Source organism: Cupressus sempervirens, chromosome 6, assembly GCF_028749045.1.
Source record: "Cupressus sempervirens isolate cs-2001-9-10 chromosome 6, ASM2874904v1, whole genome shotgun sequence".
NCBI classification, from domain to species: Eukaryota; Viridiplantae; Streptophyta; class Pinopsida; order Cupressales; family Cupressaceae; genus Cupressus; species Cupressus sempervirens.
In genome coordinates this window covers 668,128,476-668,148,684 of record NC_143123.1, presented here as the reverse complement: position 1 = coordinate 668,148,684, position 20,209 = coordinate 668,128,476, and the positions used below count along the sequence as shown (strand labels likewise).

The following is a 20,209-nucleotide window of genomic DNA, read 5'->3' as shown; positions in this document are numbered from 1 at the left end:
AGGCCTGGTCAGGTCACAAGCCCAGAATCAATCACCTGAAGGTTTTTAGCTCCCTTGCTTTCGTTTGGATCCCTAATGCTTCACACACCAAGTTGGATGCCAAGAGTCAGAAACTCATGCTTGTTGGATATAGTAGCCTTTACAAAGCCTACCGCCTAATCGATGTTGAGACATCTCATCTCATTTACAATCGTTATGTAGTATTTGATGAGCAGCAAGGACCTTTCATGCTTGTTTCTCCTATTCCTGATCCAATAGACCAGCCTATGCAAGCTCATGCTTTGGGAGTTCAACTTCCATTAGGTCCACTTGATGGGAGGGCTCCAGAAGCTCCTGCAGCTCCAGTTATACCAATGATACCTATACAGACACCTCTAGCTTCTCTTGCAGGATCACCTCGCTTTGTAGATGCTTCACCTGAGTTTGATCCAGATTCTTCTGATAAGGATCCTGCTAATCAAGCATCTCTTGATACTAATGTTGGTCATTCTCCTATCTGGCCTAAGTGGTGAGCTAAGACACATGTTGATCTTCGTGATGATGAGCTCATTGATGGGAGAATTGCTCGGAAAAAGAGTAAAATTACAAATTCTGTTAACTTTGCTCTCATGACCAACATTCACAGTGTGTTTGAACCTCAAACATATTTTGAGGCTAAAGGAATTCCAAAGTGGGAATAGGCCATGACATCTGAACACCAGAGCCTGTTAAAGAACAACACCTAGGTCCTTTCTGATATTCCACCAGGAAAGAAACCCATTGGTTGCAAATGGGTCTACAAAATCAAATACAAATCAGATGGTACTTTGGATAAATACAAAGCTTGTTTAGTGGCGAAAGGCTTTTCTCAGCGTCAAGGCATTGATTATGAGGAGACCTTTGCTCCTACTACAAAGATGAGCACCATCAGATTAGTCCTAGCCATAGCAGCACAGTTTGGCTGGAAGGTCCATCAGATGAACGTCAAGAGTGCTTTCTTGAATGGTGATCTCCATGAAGAGGTCTACATGACGCAGCCTCCTAGTTTCAAGGTTGCTGGTAAAGACCATTAGGTTCTTAGATTGGTAAAAGCTCTCTATGGCTTGAAGCAGGCCCCTCGGGTATGGTACCTAAAAATTGATAAGTACCTCACTGATCAAGGCTTCAAGAGGAGTTCTTCAGACTCAAATCTGTACATCAAGACTACTAATAGTGACATCATCCTTTGTCGTCGGTAAAATTGTGTGTATCAGCCGACGGGTCCCTTTGGGAAGGTTCTTTTTATGTAGCCGACGGGCCCTTTGGTAATTGTCATGTAGCTGACGAACCCCTTCGAGAAGGTTCTTTTTATGTGGCCAACGAGCCCTTCGATAATTGTCATGTAGCCAATGAACCCCTTCGGGAAGGTTCTTCGGAAAGTATTTATACACCCTCTTGGGTCATTGTAAAGCATCTAATCATCTATATGTAATCTCTTGGCATATGCGAATAATACAAGGATTTTTGCTATTGTCATCTATTACCTGTATGCATTGATTGCTTTACCCAGTACAGTAAACATTTGGCGTCATTGCCCGATGGACCTGGTACGAAGGCAGACGGATGAAGACTAAATGCCGAATCAACTAAACAAGAATAAGCTGAAGGAAAAGGACGAAATACAGACCGCGCAGGAAAACTTAATTTTGGCACAGCAGGCCGAATGCAGACAAAAGTTTCAGCAAATTACTAACGGACACCGTAGCACCGAAAAATTGTTGGAAGAGACTCGAGAGCGGGTGGTATTGGTGGAAGAAGCAAGGGAGGAGTTTCTAGACCTACATATGCCAAGGGAAGAGAATCTAGACGAAAGAGGATTGACTCGCACAGCTCGGAGTACCGAGAGAGCACGAGCGTGGAGTGAACTCTTCGTCCGAAATACACTTCCGAAATGGACAGCTCCGGTTGAGGAAAACCCTTTTTCACCAAATAGCATGACTGTTACAAACAGCACGGGTGTACAAAGCAGCGTAGGTGTTCACAACAGTGCAGGTGTCCAAAACAACGTGGGTGTGCACAACAGCGCAGGAGCATAGAACAGCACAAGAGTACAAAACAACTCGGGTACCCAACAAAACCCACAACATCCAATAATAATGACAGGACCAAAGGAGAAGTTGCCTAAATTCGATGGTGATGGAGCAGCCGATCCGATCCGACATTGTAAAACATGCGAAACAATTTGGAGAGTGAATGGCATATCAGATACAGACGAATGGGTCCGGCAGTTTTCGACCACCCTACGAGGTGTTGCAATTGATTGGTTCGTCGATACAAATCCCCAAAAACTAACCACTTGGGACAACCTTAAGGAGTTTACTGCGGAATTTCAATTGTTGAACGACAACAACAAAATCGTAGCGAAGATATACAACACAAAACAAGGAAAGAATGAAACAGTTTGAATCTACGCTAGGAAGTTAAAGGACTTGCTCGATAAAATGGAGAATAAGCCGGTTGATGGGCTGCAAAAAAGATGGTTCATTGAAGGCCTGCACCCGAAGTTGCGGAAGAAGATGAAGATTGCGTCGCCATCGTCATACACTGAAGCGTACAATCGAGCAATGAACCTGGAAAGTGAGCAAAAGATGAAAAAAAAGAGTAGCTCGTCTGATTCAGATGACGACGCATCTTCAAAAGAAGAGAGCAGTGAGGACGAAAAGGACAACAAGAAGGTCTGCGCTCTCCAAAAGGATATGATTCGGATGATGAAAGAATTCAAAAACATGCAGAAGGAGACCAAGGGAAATGAGCTATGCTGCACCGAGTGCAAGAAAGAAGGCCATACAAAGGGATCATGTCCAAAGGACCAATTTTGTGAGATTTGCCAGATTATGGGACATTCCACAAAGGAATGCCCTTTCAATCTAAAAACACGAGGTCCTCAGCAAGTGTTTCTGACACAGGAGGCTTCCACGTCAAGAGGGAGCAAAAACACTAGTACAAAAGGTGCCACGTTGGGAGTGTACAGAAATAATCGGCGAGGTCAAAACAACAACGGCAACAACAATAATGGCAGCAGGAGTTGAATTCAGTACGATGCGAACGGTCGGCCCATAGTTCAATGCCGAGCATGTAATTTGTGGGGCCACTTTGCCCGTGACTGTACAATGGCAAATGCACCGAAATTATTATGCAAATGGTGCGGACCCGACGATCATGAAGATACTAAGTGCCCAAAGTCGGGAGTAAATTTGATCACCATCGGGATAGACGAAGAGGAGGTTTTGGCCATCACACAAAAGCAAGCGAAAGTGTACCCCGACCCGACGGAAGAAAAGAAGCAACTAGAGGAAGCACAGGCAAAGATCCAGAAAGCAACGCAAGTAGAGAAAGCACACCTGAAGGACACTGCCGGTACCTCAGTAAGAAACTGCGCAAAACAGAACATCATACGGCAGATATTACAAACCGAGGTACCAGTCAAAATAAATGATCTGCTGCTCACTATGCCTCAACTTCGTACAGCACTCACGAACATCGCCCCAACTGCCAAGTTACCAGCAAAACAAGGGAGAAAGAAGGTGGCACAAGTGTGGAAGATCCGATGCTGCTAGCCCTCTCATCCGGACGGCATCCGACGATTGTCGAGATGGGGATTCTCGGAAGCGTGTTGACAAACACAATTGTCGACGAAGGGTCCAACGTGAATGTTCTACCCGAGGATACCTGGAAGAGATTGGGACAACCAATGTTGTCGCCACCTACATTCCAGTTGCTAACAGCAAACCAGCACGGAATCAAACCATTGGGAGTCCTGATGGCACAGCCCGTAACTATCAAAACGCAGTCGTTCCTACTGGATTTCATCGTGATCCTGCTCAAGAGGAAAGGATACGATGCCATTCTGGGCTGAGGATGGCTAATACAAGCCAGAGTTAAAACACAATTGGAAGAAAAACACTATCATTTGAAAGCAAAGGGCAAAAATACATCATTAATTTACACACCCAAATGGTCGGGGAAGAAAGCCCTATCATTAGATTCCGAAGAAGAGGATGAAGGGAGGTAGCGTATGGAACCAGATCAAGAGGGAGTCCTGCGGTTGGAAGGAGGCGACGATTTGGATTCGGTGAACAGTCTTTACCACTGGCAGATAGAGGACTATGAACTGTTTTAGAGTTGCAACATGCTGACGATAGGACACAGCGATGATGGATTTCCAAGGGAATTCATGGAAGTAAAAGAGGGGGATGCACTGCTTGATGAAACACCCGCCCATGCATTCACTGCGGGGAAGCCCATCAAATACAACGAAGCTACACTACAAACAATGAATTTGGGGGATGAAGCAGAACCAAAGAACATACTAGTGGGAGATAATTGGGATCCAGTACTCAAAGCAGAGGCATTCACGATATTTTTGGAATACAAAGACGTGTTTGCGTGGACATACAAAGATCTAAAAGAAGTATCACCAGAGTTGTGCATACACTGCATCCCGTTGGTCAAAGGAGTAGTTCCCGTACGAAAGCGACCATATCGGATGAACAAGAACTATGTAGCACGGGTTACAGAATAGATCAACCGGATGCTAGAAGCCAGTATTATTTTCAAGGTGCAGAACAGTGAATGGGTGTCACCCATAGTAATCTCACTGAAGAAGGACACCACCTAAATTCGGATATTCGTTGATTTCAGATGCCTGAATGCAGTCACAATCAAGGATCCGTTTCCAATTCCATTTACAGACAGCATCTTGGAGGAGGTAGCCAGACATGAGATTTACTCATTCATGGATGGATTTCAATCGCAGTGGAGGATAAACTAAAGATGACATTTGTCGTAGAAGATGGAGTGTACACATATAACCGGATGTCGTTCGGCCTGTACAATGCACCTGCCACATTCGAGCGGATCATATTGCACATCTTTGACAAAATGTCTATTGGCAACTTCAAGGCGTTCCTAGATGATTGGTTGGTATTCAACGCTGAGGACAAACACCTGGCAGCATTGGGCGAATGTATGGAAAGGTGTCGAGGGTGGGACAAGCCCTGAATCCAAAGAAATGTAGATTCATGGTTCCGTAGGGAAGACTGCTCAGACACGTAGTCTGTAAGGAGGGACTGAAAACAAATTCGGACAAAGTCAGAGTTATATTGGAAATGCAGCTGTCCACCAACGTAACGAAGGTAAAATCTTTCCTAGGACACAGGCTATTACAGAAGGTTCATTAAAAATTTTGCCAAAGTATCATACCCGAAGGACAGGCTAACGTGCAAAGGAGAATGGTTCAGATGGGAAAAAGAACAAGATGAGGCATTCGAAGGGCTCAAGGTACGACTGGCTACGACACCCATCTTAGCATACCCGGATTGGAACAAGGAGTTTCATGTTCATGTCGATGCATCCAACTATGCGATCGGAGCAACCTTGGCACAGACAGGTAGCCACGGGTTGGATCACCCAATATACTTTGCCAACCGACTATTATCAAAAGCTAAGCAGAACTAGTACAACAGAACGGGAAGCATCGAGAATGGTCTACGTCGTGTAGAAGTTTCGTCACTACTTGTTGGCGACGCCATTCGTGTTCTATGTTGACCATCAGGCTCTGCTATATATGATCAATAAACCTGTCATTCAAGGCAGAATCAGCAAGTGGTTGCTTCTGTTGCAGGAGTTCACCTTTGAAATCATTGTACGGCCTGGAAAGAAACATGTCAGCATAGACCACCTGTCGAGAATCAAAACAGGGGCACTGGCAGACGGAGTGAACGATGATTTTCCTGATGCACAGTTGTTTCAGATTGCAGTACTACTGCAATGGTACACAAGCATTGAAGAATATCTCTTGACAGGTCAATTCTCGAGTGAGATGCCACCAAGTGAAAGCCGCAAATTAATAATCAGGAGCCGTACCTTCCAGTTGATCAACGGATTACTCTACAAGATGGGGCCTAATCATATCCTTTGACAGTGTGTGTTAGAGGAAGAAATACCACGAGTGTTGAAGGAAGCACATGAGGGTCCAGCAAGGAGGACACATGGGACCTGATACAACAACATAGAAAATATTACTGGTAGGATTGTGGTGGCCGACAATGTACAACGACGCGCAGGAATGGGTTGTCGAGTGTGACACTTGCCAACGGGTCAAAAAGCCGCTAAAGAGAGACTTCATGCCGCTTAACCCCTCCCACACCCAGGAACTTTTTGAAAAATGGGTACTGGATTTCATCGGACCCCTGAAGGCAAGCAAAACTAGAAGATGCTGATACATCATCGTAGCGACGGAGTAACTGACCAAATGGGTAGAGGCATGTGCACTACCAAATAACTCGACAGTAAGCACAGCAAAATTTATTTATGAGCAAATTATTACCAGGTATGGGATTCCATTGCAGTTAACAATTGATAGGGGTGGACATTTTGTCAACCATGTTATCCGACTGCTCACCACTGAATTCAAGATTTACCACTCATTATTGAGCTCGTACTACCCAAGAGCAAACGGATAGGCCGAGGCTACAAACAAAATCCTGGTATCAATTATATATAAGTCTTGTGCGGTTGAAGGTGAGGATTGGGAGGAAAAATTACCCTCTGCGCTTTGGGCATACCACACAGCATACAAGGTGACAACGAGGCACACACCATTTCAATTGATGTTCGGACAGTAGGCAGAGGTACCAGCGGAGTTCATGGTACCAAGTCTGAGGATTGCGTTGGAAAACAAGTTGGGCAACATGGCAAGCCTGAGGGAGAGGCTACATAATTTGAACAAGCTCGAGGAAAAGCGATTATTGGCACAGCGAGTCACGGAGGTAACACAGAACAGGCGCAAGGTGTGGCATGATAAACACCTGAAGCTGAACAGGTTCCAACCCAGACAGTGGGTATTGAAGTATGACAAAAGGAACAAAGTCAAACCAAGCAAATTCAAAGTCAGATGGGCTGGGCTGTACCAGATTCGAGAGGTAGGCAACAATGGAGCAATAAAATTGTGGACTATAGATGGACAAGAAGTGCCACAGGCAGTGAACGGGTCGAAGCTGAAGATGTATCATGCCAGAAAGACCCCCTCGTCGTCACAGAATGAAGTCCAAACAACTCCATCGTCACAGAATGATAAAGTCCCAAAGGTAAATTGAATTCGTTATATAAAGAAAAGAAAAAATAAAAGCATTGGAAAAGTCACCGTACGGCTTTCTAAAGCCTCACACCGTACAGCCTTTTAAAAAGTCTATTAACCGTACGGAGGATTTTACCATGAGAAATTGCAAACCACTGTACGGAAATTTAAAGGATGCATTGTACAGATTTGAAAACAAGTTTGCAATTGTCTGTGCCCATCGTACGGATTGCAATAAGGAGTAACTTGCAATTTTAAGTCTCTCTGGTCACATCGGCGTACAGATTTGCCTTCCAGACTTGGCATACGGATTACTCAAACAAAGCTTGCTGTACGGATTTGCCTTCCAAACCTGCCATACGGATTGCATGAATATGATTTGCTATGCAGTTGTCGTACGAACTTTGAGATAGTTGTCTTTGACATTGAATCACTGTTCATTACCGTACGGATTCACAAGATTAGACATACAGTACGGATTTTACATGTCATGCTATATGGTTTTTGCATAATGCGGGGTACGGTTTTTGCATAATGCGGGATACGATTTTTTCATAATATGGCGTACAGATTTTTTCGGGATTTGGCATGATCTTGCATTTCAATTTTGAAGAACGTTGCAGGATATTGAAGACGGAATTGGCGTACGGACTTTAACGGTAGAGAGTAAGCTTGCAGGTGAATTTTGAAGAATAAGTTGCTTGATATGGGTTTGTACGGATTTAAGGCATAAGTGTTAGTTTGCTAAGGACGGGTTTCCTATGCTGCTGTACGGATTGTTTGAAATATTGATTAAAGGCATCAAGTTTGAGGGATACTTGATACGTCCATAGTTGGAAAACTCGCCAAATCCAAAAACTCGCCGAGCCCCCCCAAAGTTCAATCGGGAAAAACTCGGCCATTTAAAAAAAAAACTCGGAAAAACTCGGGAACCTAAAAAAACCGCTAAAATTTAATTCAAAATACCTTTTTTTGCAAATTTCAATGAGAAGATGCATCTAATGAGTTCATTATAGAGAACACAAAAGAAAGAAGCAGGAGTTTAGATATATATAAATGCATAGTGGGTACAAAATCACATTCTCATGCTGAATGCTAATGGCGGGAAGCATAATAGTAAATAAATTGTGTCAAACTAGAAGTAAAAACATCATTACAATCACATTTTCCTCTTCCTAGCTCTACTAGCATATTGTAACTCTCTATCTTACATAATATATATAGGCTTTTTGCCTTTTGTTTTTAACAAAAAATAAAAAATAAAAAATTTAAATTTTAAAAAAAAAAAATTTAAAAGATTTTTTCTGAAAAACTCGCCGATTTTTTGCAAAAATTCGACGATTAGTCGGCGATTTTTTCTTGCGATTAAATTTGGGAAAAACTCGCCAGTCCCAAAAACTCGGCGATTAGTAGAAACTCGCCGATTATTCGGTGATTATGCCAACTATGGATACGTCCAACTTCTCTTGTAGCCTGGTAGCTGTATGAACCCTGCAACCAACAAAGAAAATATACATCAGTACGGCAAACTAAAATCCGTACAGAAATAGGAGTCATTTGCAAACCATTCAAGAAGGGGTCGTACAGATCTGAATGGTCATTAGGAAAGGACAAGGAAATAACTGACCTAACAATAAATGGAGTCTGCAGGCAAAAGGAAGTGGAAAAAGCAACCGGAACAATCTGAAGCTGAGAAGGGCATGAAAATGTCGAATCAGAATGAAGGCACCAACAGTAACAACAAGCCGAAGCGTAAGCCTCCGCCACCTGCAACAGCAGAAATCACACCACAAACTATAGCATTTGAAGGGTTAAGGGGAATGGACTGCAGAAAGTGGTGGCAAGAAACCCCGAATGACCATGCAGTAAAAGCAAGCATCAGAAGGGCACAGGTGGAATGGGCAATTCGGATGCCTTTTTTTGCATTCGAGATTATGAGGGCTTTCTGCGCGCCATGATCAAGACATATGGAAGAGGTTCCCGGAAGAGCACATTTCAATACTTAGGCACAAACCTGGTGGTTTAATTCAAGGCAGCGGATTTCACACAAGTGTTTGGCATACCAAGGTCGCAGGGCAAGAAGGTTCAGCCTAAGAAAATTTCTAAAGAGGTAAAGTTGTTTTTGATAAGGCCAGTATGTGGAGATATGGCTAAAGCAGAGCAGGAAGCATTGGTTGAGACATCAAAAGGAAGGGGTTTAAAGAAAACCGACATCCAAGAGGGACCATGGCGATCCCTAATGGACTTAGTCAAGAGCAAGCTTATGGGATCATCGAGGGCATCCGATATCTCATTTTCGAAGGTGTCTATGATGAATGGAACAATGAACGGGAAGGCGTATGATTAGGCGTCTGTGCTGGCTGAGCGTATGCATGAATTTATGACCCTCCAGCATAAGACATTCTATATGCCACACTACATCATTGGTCTCTTCCTCAATGCAACAACACGGATGATTCCAGAAGACAAGTTGTAGGCGAAACCTGGTCCACTTGCTCCTACGGAACCTCCTATCATGCAGTGGAAGCACTTGGATTCAACCACTGGGAAAAAGGGCTCGACAAGACAAAAGAGACCTCGGATGGATACAGGAGGTGATACGGACAGCGGCTAACAGGAAACATCTTCTGAGGAGAACAGTGTGGGGGACGAAGAAGGGGAAGAAGATGACGAAGAGGTGCAGATTGTCACAGCCACCCCCTTGCTATTTCCCCGAACTACACTATCCGCCACTTCCTGTTTGGTCCCAGCGGGTCTGCACATGGCTCACATACCAGGGTTTGGACAGACACGACAACCAATAGTAATGACTGCAGCACCCCAGCAGGCAGTTACAGTAGCAGCACCATGGCAGCACGAGGTGAGGCCTCCTCCAGTTCGACCAGGAGTTGGGTTTGTCGTAGGGTTTGCATGAGTGGCACCACCCGTCAACCGAGAGCGTATGCCAGCTCCTGCCCATGCACTTCCCATAGCAGAATCTGTGGCACAGCCAGCAGGAGAAGTTGTCGAAGCACAGCCAACAGCAGCAGTTGAGGCACCTACAGTAGAGAGTGTACCAGAAGGTGGAGAGGATACTGCCATGGAGGTACCCGACCTTCCCATACTGAAGATAGCAGAGAGTCAGAGTATGCCTGGTGTGCACTTGGATGTCGTAGGGTCTGACACAATGGTTACGATAGATGCCGCAATTTTAGCATCACCAGAGCATGATAGGGAGAGTAGAGCTCGAAGGGTGAGTACTTTTCTGAGTATGCAATTCCACCATACTCCGGCTCCTTGGATGGCCTATGTGCAGACTCCTACGCGAGATGATATTCCGAAGGTAGACACTCAGGAGGCACAAGTAGCAGAGCCAGTTCAAGACATTGGACCGTCGCACAGTATCGTTGAGCATATGGCAGAAATCGTGGAGACGGCCATGGGTGTGCAGCAGGAACACCGACTAGCGCAAGGGACAGGAATGAGAGAGGCATTTCTTGCTGATTTCGCAGCTCTAGCATCTCAGGCTCGCCAGGTGTTGGATTCGACGGAGACTCAGGCATTGGACTTAGTCGTGAAGGAGTTGGAGGGAGTCATCTCATTTATGCGATTGGGTTGCCCAGCTACCTTCACGGTCTATTTTGAGCGGGGATGGCCGAATGTGGAGACTGATGAGATGCTTCAGGATTAGGCCACTACAGCAGATTTTGGTGTGGAGAGCCACTCTGAGGCTCTAATTCATGAGATAGTGAAGTTACACAGGGAGGTGTACTACACTCTTCGGAGGAGTCAAGCGGATTAGGTAGCAGCTGAGAGAGCTCGGGAGGAGTCAACAGCCAGGATAGCTTCAGAGAGGGCAGCCTGGGAATCCAAGAGGGAAGCCCTGTTAGTCCAGCAAAGTCAGTTGGTAGTAGAGGAGCAACTGACAGTAGAGAAAGAGCAGGCGGCAGCTGAGAAGGAGAAAGAGCTAGGAGAAGCTGGAGAGATGATGCTGTCAGCTCTGGAGCTTCAGATGGAAGCGGAGGCTGAGTTGAGGGTTCAGAAAGAACAAGTCTACAAGCTACAGGCGGAGCTGAACAAGTTGAAAGCGTAGACCACTGTGCCAGGGATCCATCCTATTGTTTAGTATTAACATATTGATGTACTTGTTATTTTGAGTTTTGTTGTATTGTCATCTGGAGACGACTTTTCTTTTTGGGGGGGATGATGTCGTCGGTAAAATTGTGTGTATCAGTTGACGGGTCCCTTCGGGAAGGTTCTTTTTATGTAACTGACGGGCCCTTCGGTAATTGTCATGTAGCCAACGGACCCCTTCAAGAAAGTTCTTTTTACGTGGCCGACGGACCCTTCGATAATTGTCATGTAGCTGACGAACCCCTTCGGAAAGGTTCTTCGGAAAGTATTTATACACCCTCTTGGGTCATTGTAAAGCATCTAATCATCTGTATGTAATCTCTTGGCGTATGCGAATAATACAAGGAGTTTTGCTATTATTATCTATTACCTGTATGCGTTGATTGTTTTACCTAGTACGATAAACATCCTTCTGGATATTTATGTGGATGATCTGATCATCACTGGCAATTTGACATCTTTGATTCAGGGAATCAAACAAAATTTATGCCAATCTTTTGATATGATTGACCTTGGGTTTATGCATTATTGCCTAGGTGTTGAAGTTTGGTAATAGTCTTCTACTATATTCATCTCTCAGTCCAAATATGCCAAGGCCCTATTAGACAAATTCTATATGCAGGATTGCGAACCTGCATCTACACCTATGGAGAAAGGTCTCAAGTTATCAACAAAGTCTGATTTTCTTTCTATTGATGATACTACATACAAGCAACTAGTAGGCAGCCTCATCTACCTCTCTGCTACTAGGCCTGATATCAGCTTCGCAGTTAACTATATTTCACGCTTTATGACAGGTCCTAAGGTTGATCATTGAATGGCAGCAAAGCATGTGCTTCGCTATGTGAAGGGCACTTCAGATTATGGACTTTTGTACTCTCAAAGTTCTAATCCTAAACTCAGTGGGTTCACAGATTCATATTGAGCAAGCTCTGTTGATGATAAAAAGTCAACCTTTGGATGTGTTCAATTTGGGATCTGGTGCAGTCGCATGGACCAGTAAGAAGCAGCAGGTAGTTTCTCTCTCCTCTAGAGAGGCCGAATACAGAGGGACCGTTAAGGCAGGATGTGAAGTTGTTTGGCTTCGTTGGATGCTTGGGGATATGCAGATGTCACTAGCAAGACCGACTACTCTGTTTGTTGATAACGAAGGCTTTATCAAGCTAGCACAAAATACAGTCTTCCATAAACGAACCAAGCATGTGGATGTTCACTGTCATTACATACAACAGTTGGTTGAATATGGGACTATAGATTTGCAGTATGTTCCTACCACAGATCAGATTGCAAACATTCTCACCAAGCCTCTTGGTCCTAATAAGTTTGTCAAATTTAAAGGACAGCTTGGTGTTCTAGATAGATTATCCATTACGGGAGGGTATTACAATAATAGATAAGTCATCTATTATTAATTAATGGTTATCTATTGTAAATATCTAGTTACCTTTAGTTAGCTTTCACTTTTTTAGCGTTATTTGTTAGAATAGAATATTTCTATTCTTTTTTATAGTTTCCTAAGGAAACATCGTTTTATTCTTTTGTATAAATTGACCTTTCAGTTTCTATTAATAACAAGCGAGTATTTACCAATTACTTCCGTAATAGAACTGATATAAGATGTCTGCTTCAGAGTCTTAGTTCCAATTATCCCTATGGGAGATCAAGTAGAAATGCTTGAGTCACCCAATTCTTGAGTGACGTGCTTCATGCTCGGACTTGCATTCTCAGAAGATTTTGGAATCCATTGCTGCTTCATCTACTTTCTAATGTTGTCAGCCTTGGCTTTCTTTTCATCTTCAATCCTTCTAGTGTTCATACAGTTCTTGGCAAGGTGTCCAAGTTCTGTACAAATAAAACATCTTCTAGTGGTGTCTCTTGTCCTCATGTGATGCTTCACACAATTTGCTCCAATGTGTCCAAATTCTCCACAATAGTGGCATCTACACCATGTGTTGTAGTCCCAACCAAATACAACTTTCACAATTTGTTCTGCTGGGTTCAATATCTTGGTTTTGCATTCAAAAGACTTGTGCCCATGTTTCTTGCATTTGTGACATTTGCCTTCAAATTTGGGTTTCTCTTTGCATTCATTAGCTCTATGAACATGTTTATTGCAATTGTAACACTTTTTATTAAATTTAGCTTTACCATTACTCCAACATTTGTTTGATGTATGACCTAACTTACCACAATGATTGCAAGTAGGCCTTTGATTCTTTTGAGCTCCTTGATTGGATGATTCACCTTCTTCTATATATCATATTCTTGCTTTGCTTTTCTGTCTATATTGACTTTGCTCATTCAACTGATTCATGTTTGCTTGAGATTTCATCATCCTCTCATTGGTTTGTTTTTCATTGTTTAGATCATTTTGCAATCTTTCATTCTTTGATCTTAGATTCATGAGTTCTTCATTTGCATTACTAAGCTTATCAATGAAGTCTGCCTGATGAAGGGATCATTTGCATTAGTAAGCTTATCAATGAAGTCTGCCTATTGAAGGGATAGATGCTGAATTTCATTATTCTTACCTTCTATCTCTTGTTTGGCCTTATCTTTTTCTGCCATGACTTCACACAATCTTACTGACTGAATTTCTTGTTCTCTTTTCAGCTTTCTAACTTCTTCTTGAAGATTACAATTATTTTCCAATAGTTCTTTGATTGCCGCATTAGCTTCATCTGAATTTCTTTCTGAATAGATATCTTCAATTATTTCTTCAATATAGAGTTTGTCATTCATTTGTACTACAAGACCTTTTCTTTTTTTCAAGGATTGAGAGAGTTGCTCCTTTGTTTTCTTAAGTTGTCCAATACCCAATTCCACATCCAGCTTTTCATTGTCAATAGCCTTATCTAGTCTAAATACCTTCATTGCCTCTGATTTTTGCTCAAGTTGTTAAACTTCTTCTCTGAGAACCACAAAGCTCTGATACCAATTGTTGGAAATATAGGATAGACTAGGTCACTGAGAGAGGAGGGGTGAATCAAGAACCAATAAAACTTATTCTTAATTCACCAATTAATCCTTCATATGTATTCTGATCTAATCGCATGTATGAAAGACTGAAAGCATTAAAACATTCATAACACTTTAACACAAGATATAGTGACCTAGAAACCTTCCAAATAGAAAGTAAAATTGGGGTAGGGATGATACCCACAAGCTTTAGTACTGCAGTATAAAGTTGGCCTATTAAGGCTTACAATCGATCACTTCTAATGCTCTGCCCTATTAAGAGCAATTAGGATTGCTAGATCACCTTATAAAAGGATTTACAAAACATACAATGAAATATGCACTCGGTAAAGAGATTTGCAAAAGATCGTTAAGTCTACCTTGTGAAAGGATTTAACTATTCCACCTGTTCGGATGAACCAGTGGTTGATATTTGATCTGCAACTCTGATTTGCTGGTTGAGATTCCTTTGGAGTGTAATAATCACCTTCCTATGATAGATAAATCTTTGTTGCTCCTTATACTACTTGTAGCCTTCTTACTTCGCACTTCTACTCTTATTATATTTGCATCATATATTCGTTCTTATTTACATTTGGATGTGATGCAATAAATTACATATATACCAATCCAAATCTTAATTCATCGAAGTTAGCTACAATACAAGTTTCACCAAAATACACAAAGTCGGCCCAATTGCTGGTACTCGGGTTCTGAAGACAAACTCAGTGAGGTTGTGATACTCGGCAACCATTGTTAACACTCGGCATCATCATGCTCTCGGTTGACGTAGAAGCTCGGTTCATACTAATCACTTCCAAGTAGTTTGAACTCGGTCAGCACAAGTGACTCGGTGAACACTACGAAACTCGGCATATAAACTGAATCACTTCATTGACACTGCACAGCTCGGTCAACACTAACACTGCGAGCTCAGTATAAACAGAATTACTTGGTTGACACAGAGAACTTCAAGATGAGCTCAGTGGTTGCTAACCTTTTGACTAAGTGTGTGTCACTAATAAACAAACTTGACCATAATGTCAACAGTTTTGTAGTATCCTTGATGGCTTGCTAATGGATTGTCATGATATTCCTTAAATATTTTGCCTTTAGTTTTTGATTGTGTGGTTAAATATACTCTTCCCTTGTAAAGGATTAGGTCATCCCATATGTTGAACTCTCTATTGGGTAAGTTTCCTTCTAATAAGGCATGTGTTTGGGGATCCTTGTCGTACTCGGCTATGATGTCTCCTTTCCAATCCTTGGAGAGGCTTGTAATATTATTAATATGGGGCCTTCTTGAGAGAGCATCTGCAACCGCATTATTAACTCCTTTAACATATTCTATATCAAAATCGTAAGACTAGTTTCGGCTTACCCACTTTTTTTGCCTATCATTAAGATCTTTTTGAATTAAGAAGAATCTTAAGTTGTTATGATTTGTCTTCACAATGAATCTTCCACAAACTAAATATTGTCAGAACTTTGCTAAGGCATGCATGATAGCTAACATTTCTTTATCATATATTGAGTAATGTTTCTCCACTTTTGTGAGTTTATGACTTTCAAACGCTATTGGGTGCCTCGCTTGCATGAGTATTGCTTTGACTCCTTTTGATGCATCACATTGTAGTTCAAAAAGTTTGGTGAAATCTGGAATAGCTAGAACGGGACAAGAGCACATGGTTTCTTTAAGATTTTCAAAAGCTTTTTGGGATACTTCATTCCATGAAAAGGCTCGTTTCTTTGTTAAATATGTGAGAGGGGATGCTATTTTAGAGAACCTTTTTACAAAACATTGATAGTAGCTACATAAACCAATGAATCCCCTGAGCTGGGCTAGGGTTTTGGGTCTTGTCCATTCTCTGATAGTTTTGATCTTTTCCTCATCCACGCTTACCCCTTTTGCACTTATTTTGTGTCCTCAATATATAATCTCCTCTGACCGGAATTCACAATTTGACATTTTGGCATATAATGATTATGTTTCCAAGATTCTTAAAACTTTTTCAATATGTTGCAGATGTTCTTTCCATGTTTTACTGTAAATAACTATATCATCAAAGAATATAAGGAGAAATTTTCGTAGTTGTTTTTGGAATATGTAGTTCATAAAAGATTGGAAAGTGGTCGAGGCATTAGTGAGACCAAATGGAAGAACTAGAAATTCAAAATATACATAGTGACATCTAAAAGCAATTTTTGGATTATCTTCCTGCCTCATTCTTATCTGATGGTATCTGGATCGCAAAGCAATTTTTGAAGAGTAGCATGCTTTGTGTAACTCATCCATTAATTCATCAATCCTTGGGATAGGATACCTCTTTTTTATAGTCTTCTTATTTGGGGCTCTATAATCAATACACACCCTCATGGTATCATCTTTCTTTTTTGACCAATGTTAGAGTAAAGTGTTAATTTGATTTCATTTATTAAATTACCTTTACTCCCTTCTTAAGATTTCCCTTTATGCACTTGCAATACCATTTAATAATTTATTAGTAATTATTAAATGTCATTTACCTCTTAGGGTTTCCCTTTTAGGTTTTTCGATCTCCTTCTATAAGGATTGATCTTTTGTAAATATCTCTCATTCTTTTAGTCTGATAATATAATTTGCATATTCTCAGAGCAAAGCCTTTGCCTCTTCTTTGTTTTTTCTTCTCTGTGACAGGTTCTTGCATGCAGGTGTTCTTCGGGTTTTGTGGATTTGTATTACTCAAATCCGTCATGGTATCAGATCCTGACCTGCTGTAGCTTATTCTTATTTCGAGAACAAGAACGAGGGTTTGACAAAACAAATCTAGGTTTTTGCAAGTATTTTTTGTAAAAATAGGAGGGTCTCTGAAATTCGGAGCACTTCGTGGCCAAACAAACATCGCAGTTGGATTCAGAAAATGTCAAAACCCCTATTTTCATATAAAATTTGTTGATTTTGGACAATGTTGACTGGGGAAGCAAAAAAAATTTGCATACCAGAGTTGTACAGCCTCTCACTTACAAGGCACACACGTGCAATTTTTTAAAAAATATATATAATTAGAGGTTTGAAGACATGCAATATGAGCCCTTGATGTTGAGTTAATCTCCACTATTAATTTTGTAAGCCTTCTCTATAAAAGCTAGTGTTCTCTCCTTTACAATGTTAGTAATAGTAATTAGTACTTGTAGAAGGAGTACTTCATGACAGAAATTGTCATTATCAGCATTCGAAGTTGATTCAAGCAGACCACTGAAGCATGGTGTCTTTCTTGTGCTTCTTTGATGTTGGCATGGTTTGTATTCTTCAATGTTAGTTAAAATTCAGTCATTTTGATGGTAAAATGTGAAGATATTGAAGGATTTCCAATTCAAACCATTTGTATATACTGTTTTGCTGATTGTAAATTGCAGAATATGGTTAAATTGAACCTAATTTCAGTATTGTTTAATTATGAATGCATGTTTGAGTTGTGCCTATGTTGGATACTTGAATGAATGTTTATAGTCTAAAAATTCTTTGTTTCTTTTGAAGATTGCACTATTTCTATGGCATTGTGATTAATCTGGTTCAACACAAATCAATTTATAGGATCAATTTATGTGAAGCACCATCCAATACTGTCATACAATCATTGTCCTTAGGTTTCCTTAGTCTAATCTCTTTCTAAACCCTGACTTTTGAAACTTATTTTAAAGTGTTGTGAAAAACCTTCTTTTTTAAGTGTTCTAATAGCTTCCAGAAGTCTGAAGATATTGCAAAACTGAAAAAATCTAGTATCCAAATTTGAGAACGCCTAAAAAGAAGCATTTTCAGAGATGAAAGTATAGTTCCACAAACATTTATGTAAGTCACTTCGTGATTACCCGAAAAATCACATCATTTCAACTAAGTTTATCGAGGTACAGACAAGACCAGACATAGGAACCTTGGGGTTGTCTCATCTGATCATATCCAATACCTTTTTCAAAAGAACATAGGATATACCCAATACATTGTATTCTATATTGGTGAAGTATAGACCCCTCATCGACAAAGTGCAATTCACAGTCATGTAAAAAGCGGAGAAGTTACGATTTTCTGGAATCAATCATGCACTATATAAGTTTTCTTAAAGCAAAATACTCCAGCAAACTTTAACAAGTCACCAAGAAACAAGATAACAAAACAATAATACACGAAGCATTAGTGTCCATTCCGAATACGAATCCATCCAAAACGTGTGTGTGTGTGTGTATATATATATATATATGCATGTTTCTAGACTTGCAAAGAAAATAAAGGGAACAAAATTAAAAAGTTCTCCGGAATCAACTGCGTAGAATTTAAATTTGTAAGCCGTACATTGAGCAGCAAACTGCAAAATGATGCTCAAAAACATTCACAAATTAAACTAAGAAGGGCTTAAAGACGTCCTCACAGACACAAAAGAAACGCTACCTGTTTCAATTCTAACTTGACAGAAGGAAATTTTCTGAGAATGTGTTGAACAAGCTTCTGCGCAGTATCAACTTTCCTATCCTGCCCATCGACGTCGGTATTCGAAGATGATCCCGAGTCTTCACTCGAATCAGACTCTGCATACTTTTTCTTCCTGTCAAGTTTAATTCCCTTTCTTTCATGTTTTTCCCTTTTCCTCTTATTTCTCCTTTTCCTCTCTCTGCGCCTCTCGTATTCCAAATCCTCCTCAGAATCCTCTTCTGACCTGTAATCAAGCTTTCTTGACTTATGAGGCTTCCTGTGACTCCGCTTCCTCCTCGACCTCTTTGTTTCTTCTTCTGATTCAGAAATCGAAAAGTCGGAGCTCGCATCTGCATCATTGCCTTTACTTCTCCGTTTTCTAGAATTTTTCTTTTTGTTTCTTCTCTCGCTCTCGCCTCCCATCCCTTTCATGTGTAAGCCTAAGATTTGAAGGAATATTCAAACCCTTAAATTCATATTTTTCGCAATATGCTAGTAGTAAAATTTGATGCAATAAAAACCTGAAATCGCCCTTCAAGTTTCAATTTAACTTATCTTCAATCTATTTTTACGGCAATAAGCTCAAATTTAGAAGCCAACTGACGGGAAAACTCTTCAAAATGAAAACAACTTGTAATGAACGCTTGAAGTAAGCAAAATCCGCCTGACCTTGTGCATCAGCTCTGAGTCTTCGAAAAGGAATCGCCAAGAGTGAAGGCAATATGTCCAGTGTGATTTATGACAGAGGAAGTTAAAATTAGGATGTTTACAATGCCTTGGAGTTCCTGAATCTGGTCAGGATCAAATTATAGCACTTGTTCAATTCAAATAGAGTTTTATATCGATATTTATTTATTTATTTATTTATTTTCATTTTATCATAGACTATCCAATTATTTTGTTAACACTTCTCTTTTAATCACGAAAATATCCACTTATCTTGTCATTCATGTCTCAAAAATATTGCAACATTATTATAGTTTTAAAATTGTTTTTATTTTTATAGATTTTAAATTATAATTTAGTTTTAAAATTGTTTTTATTTTTAATAGATTTTAAATTATAATTTAGTTTTTCTATTGATTGGATTTATATAAGTTTTGGAAACTAATGTTGTTATTAGTTCGCTAGCATTAGTTTCCATAGCAAAATAAAATGTGAGAAGCTAGAGTTTGAGTTTGTATTTTTTAATTCAATTATAACAATCAAATTTCTGCGATATTGCTATTAGGATTTAACTGTGTAATTTTAAGTCAAACTCATTGACCCATGTTTCATGAGTAGTGATTCAACATGAATCCATCTCTCATGAGAATAAATGGAACACTTAGCAGTCATTGGATCTAGGTGATGCTCACAAGGGTGAAGCACTGGGACTTCCTGGGAGGTCATCCATCCCAGTACTACTCCAACCTAAGCGCACTTAACTACAGAGTTTCCTCCATGGTTAATCCCAAAGCTTGCAACCCTATTTGCAAAACCTTCACCAAGTGTTGTGCCTTATGAAGCATTCATTAGAAAGCCCCTTAAGCTCATCAATTGGTAAGTAGGAGATAATTTCCATAGCAAGTCAAATTGTGATATTGCTATCAGGATTT

At 40.7% G+C, this 20,209-nt stretch overlaps 1 protein-coding gene across 1 annotated transcript in view; it reads right to left on the bottom strand.

Moving 5' to 3' along the window:
• The window catches only part of LOC149553958 (DNAJ heat shock N-terminal domain-containing protein), a 193,998-nt gene extending 174,566 nt beyond the window's left edge, over positions 1-19,432 (bottom strand). The window contains exons 1-2 of the mRNA XM_089789292.1: positions 19,281-19,432; positions 18,591-19,051 (exon numbers count right to left, since the gene is read on the bottom strand). Coding sequence (XP_089645418.1) covers positions 18,591-19,043 — 453 coding nt within the window. The 5' untranslated portion in view covers positions 19,044-19,051; positions 19,281-19,432. The remainder of the gene's footprint in view (positions 1-18,590; positions 19,052-19,280) is intronic.
• Between the last annotated feature and the right edge of the window lie 777 nt (positions 19,433-20,209).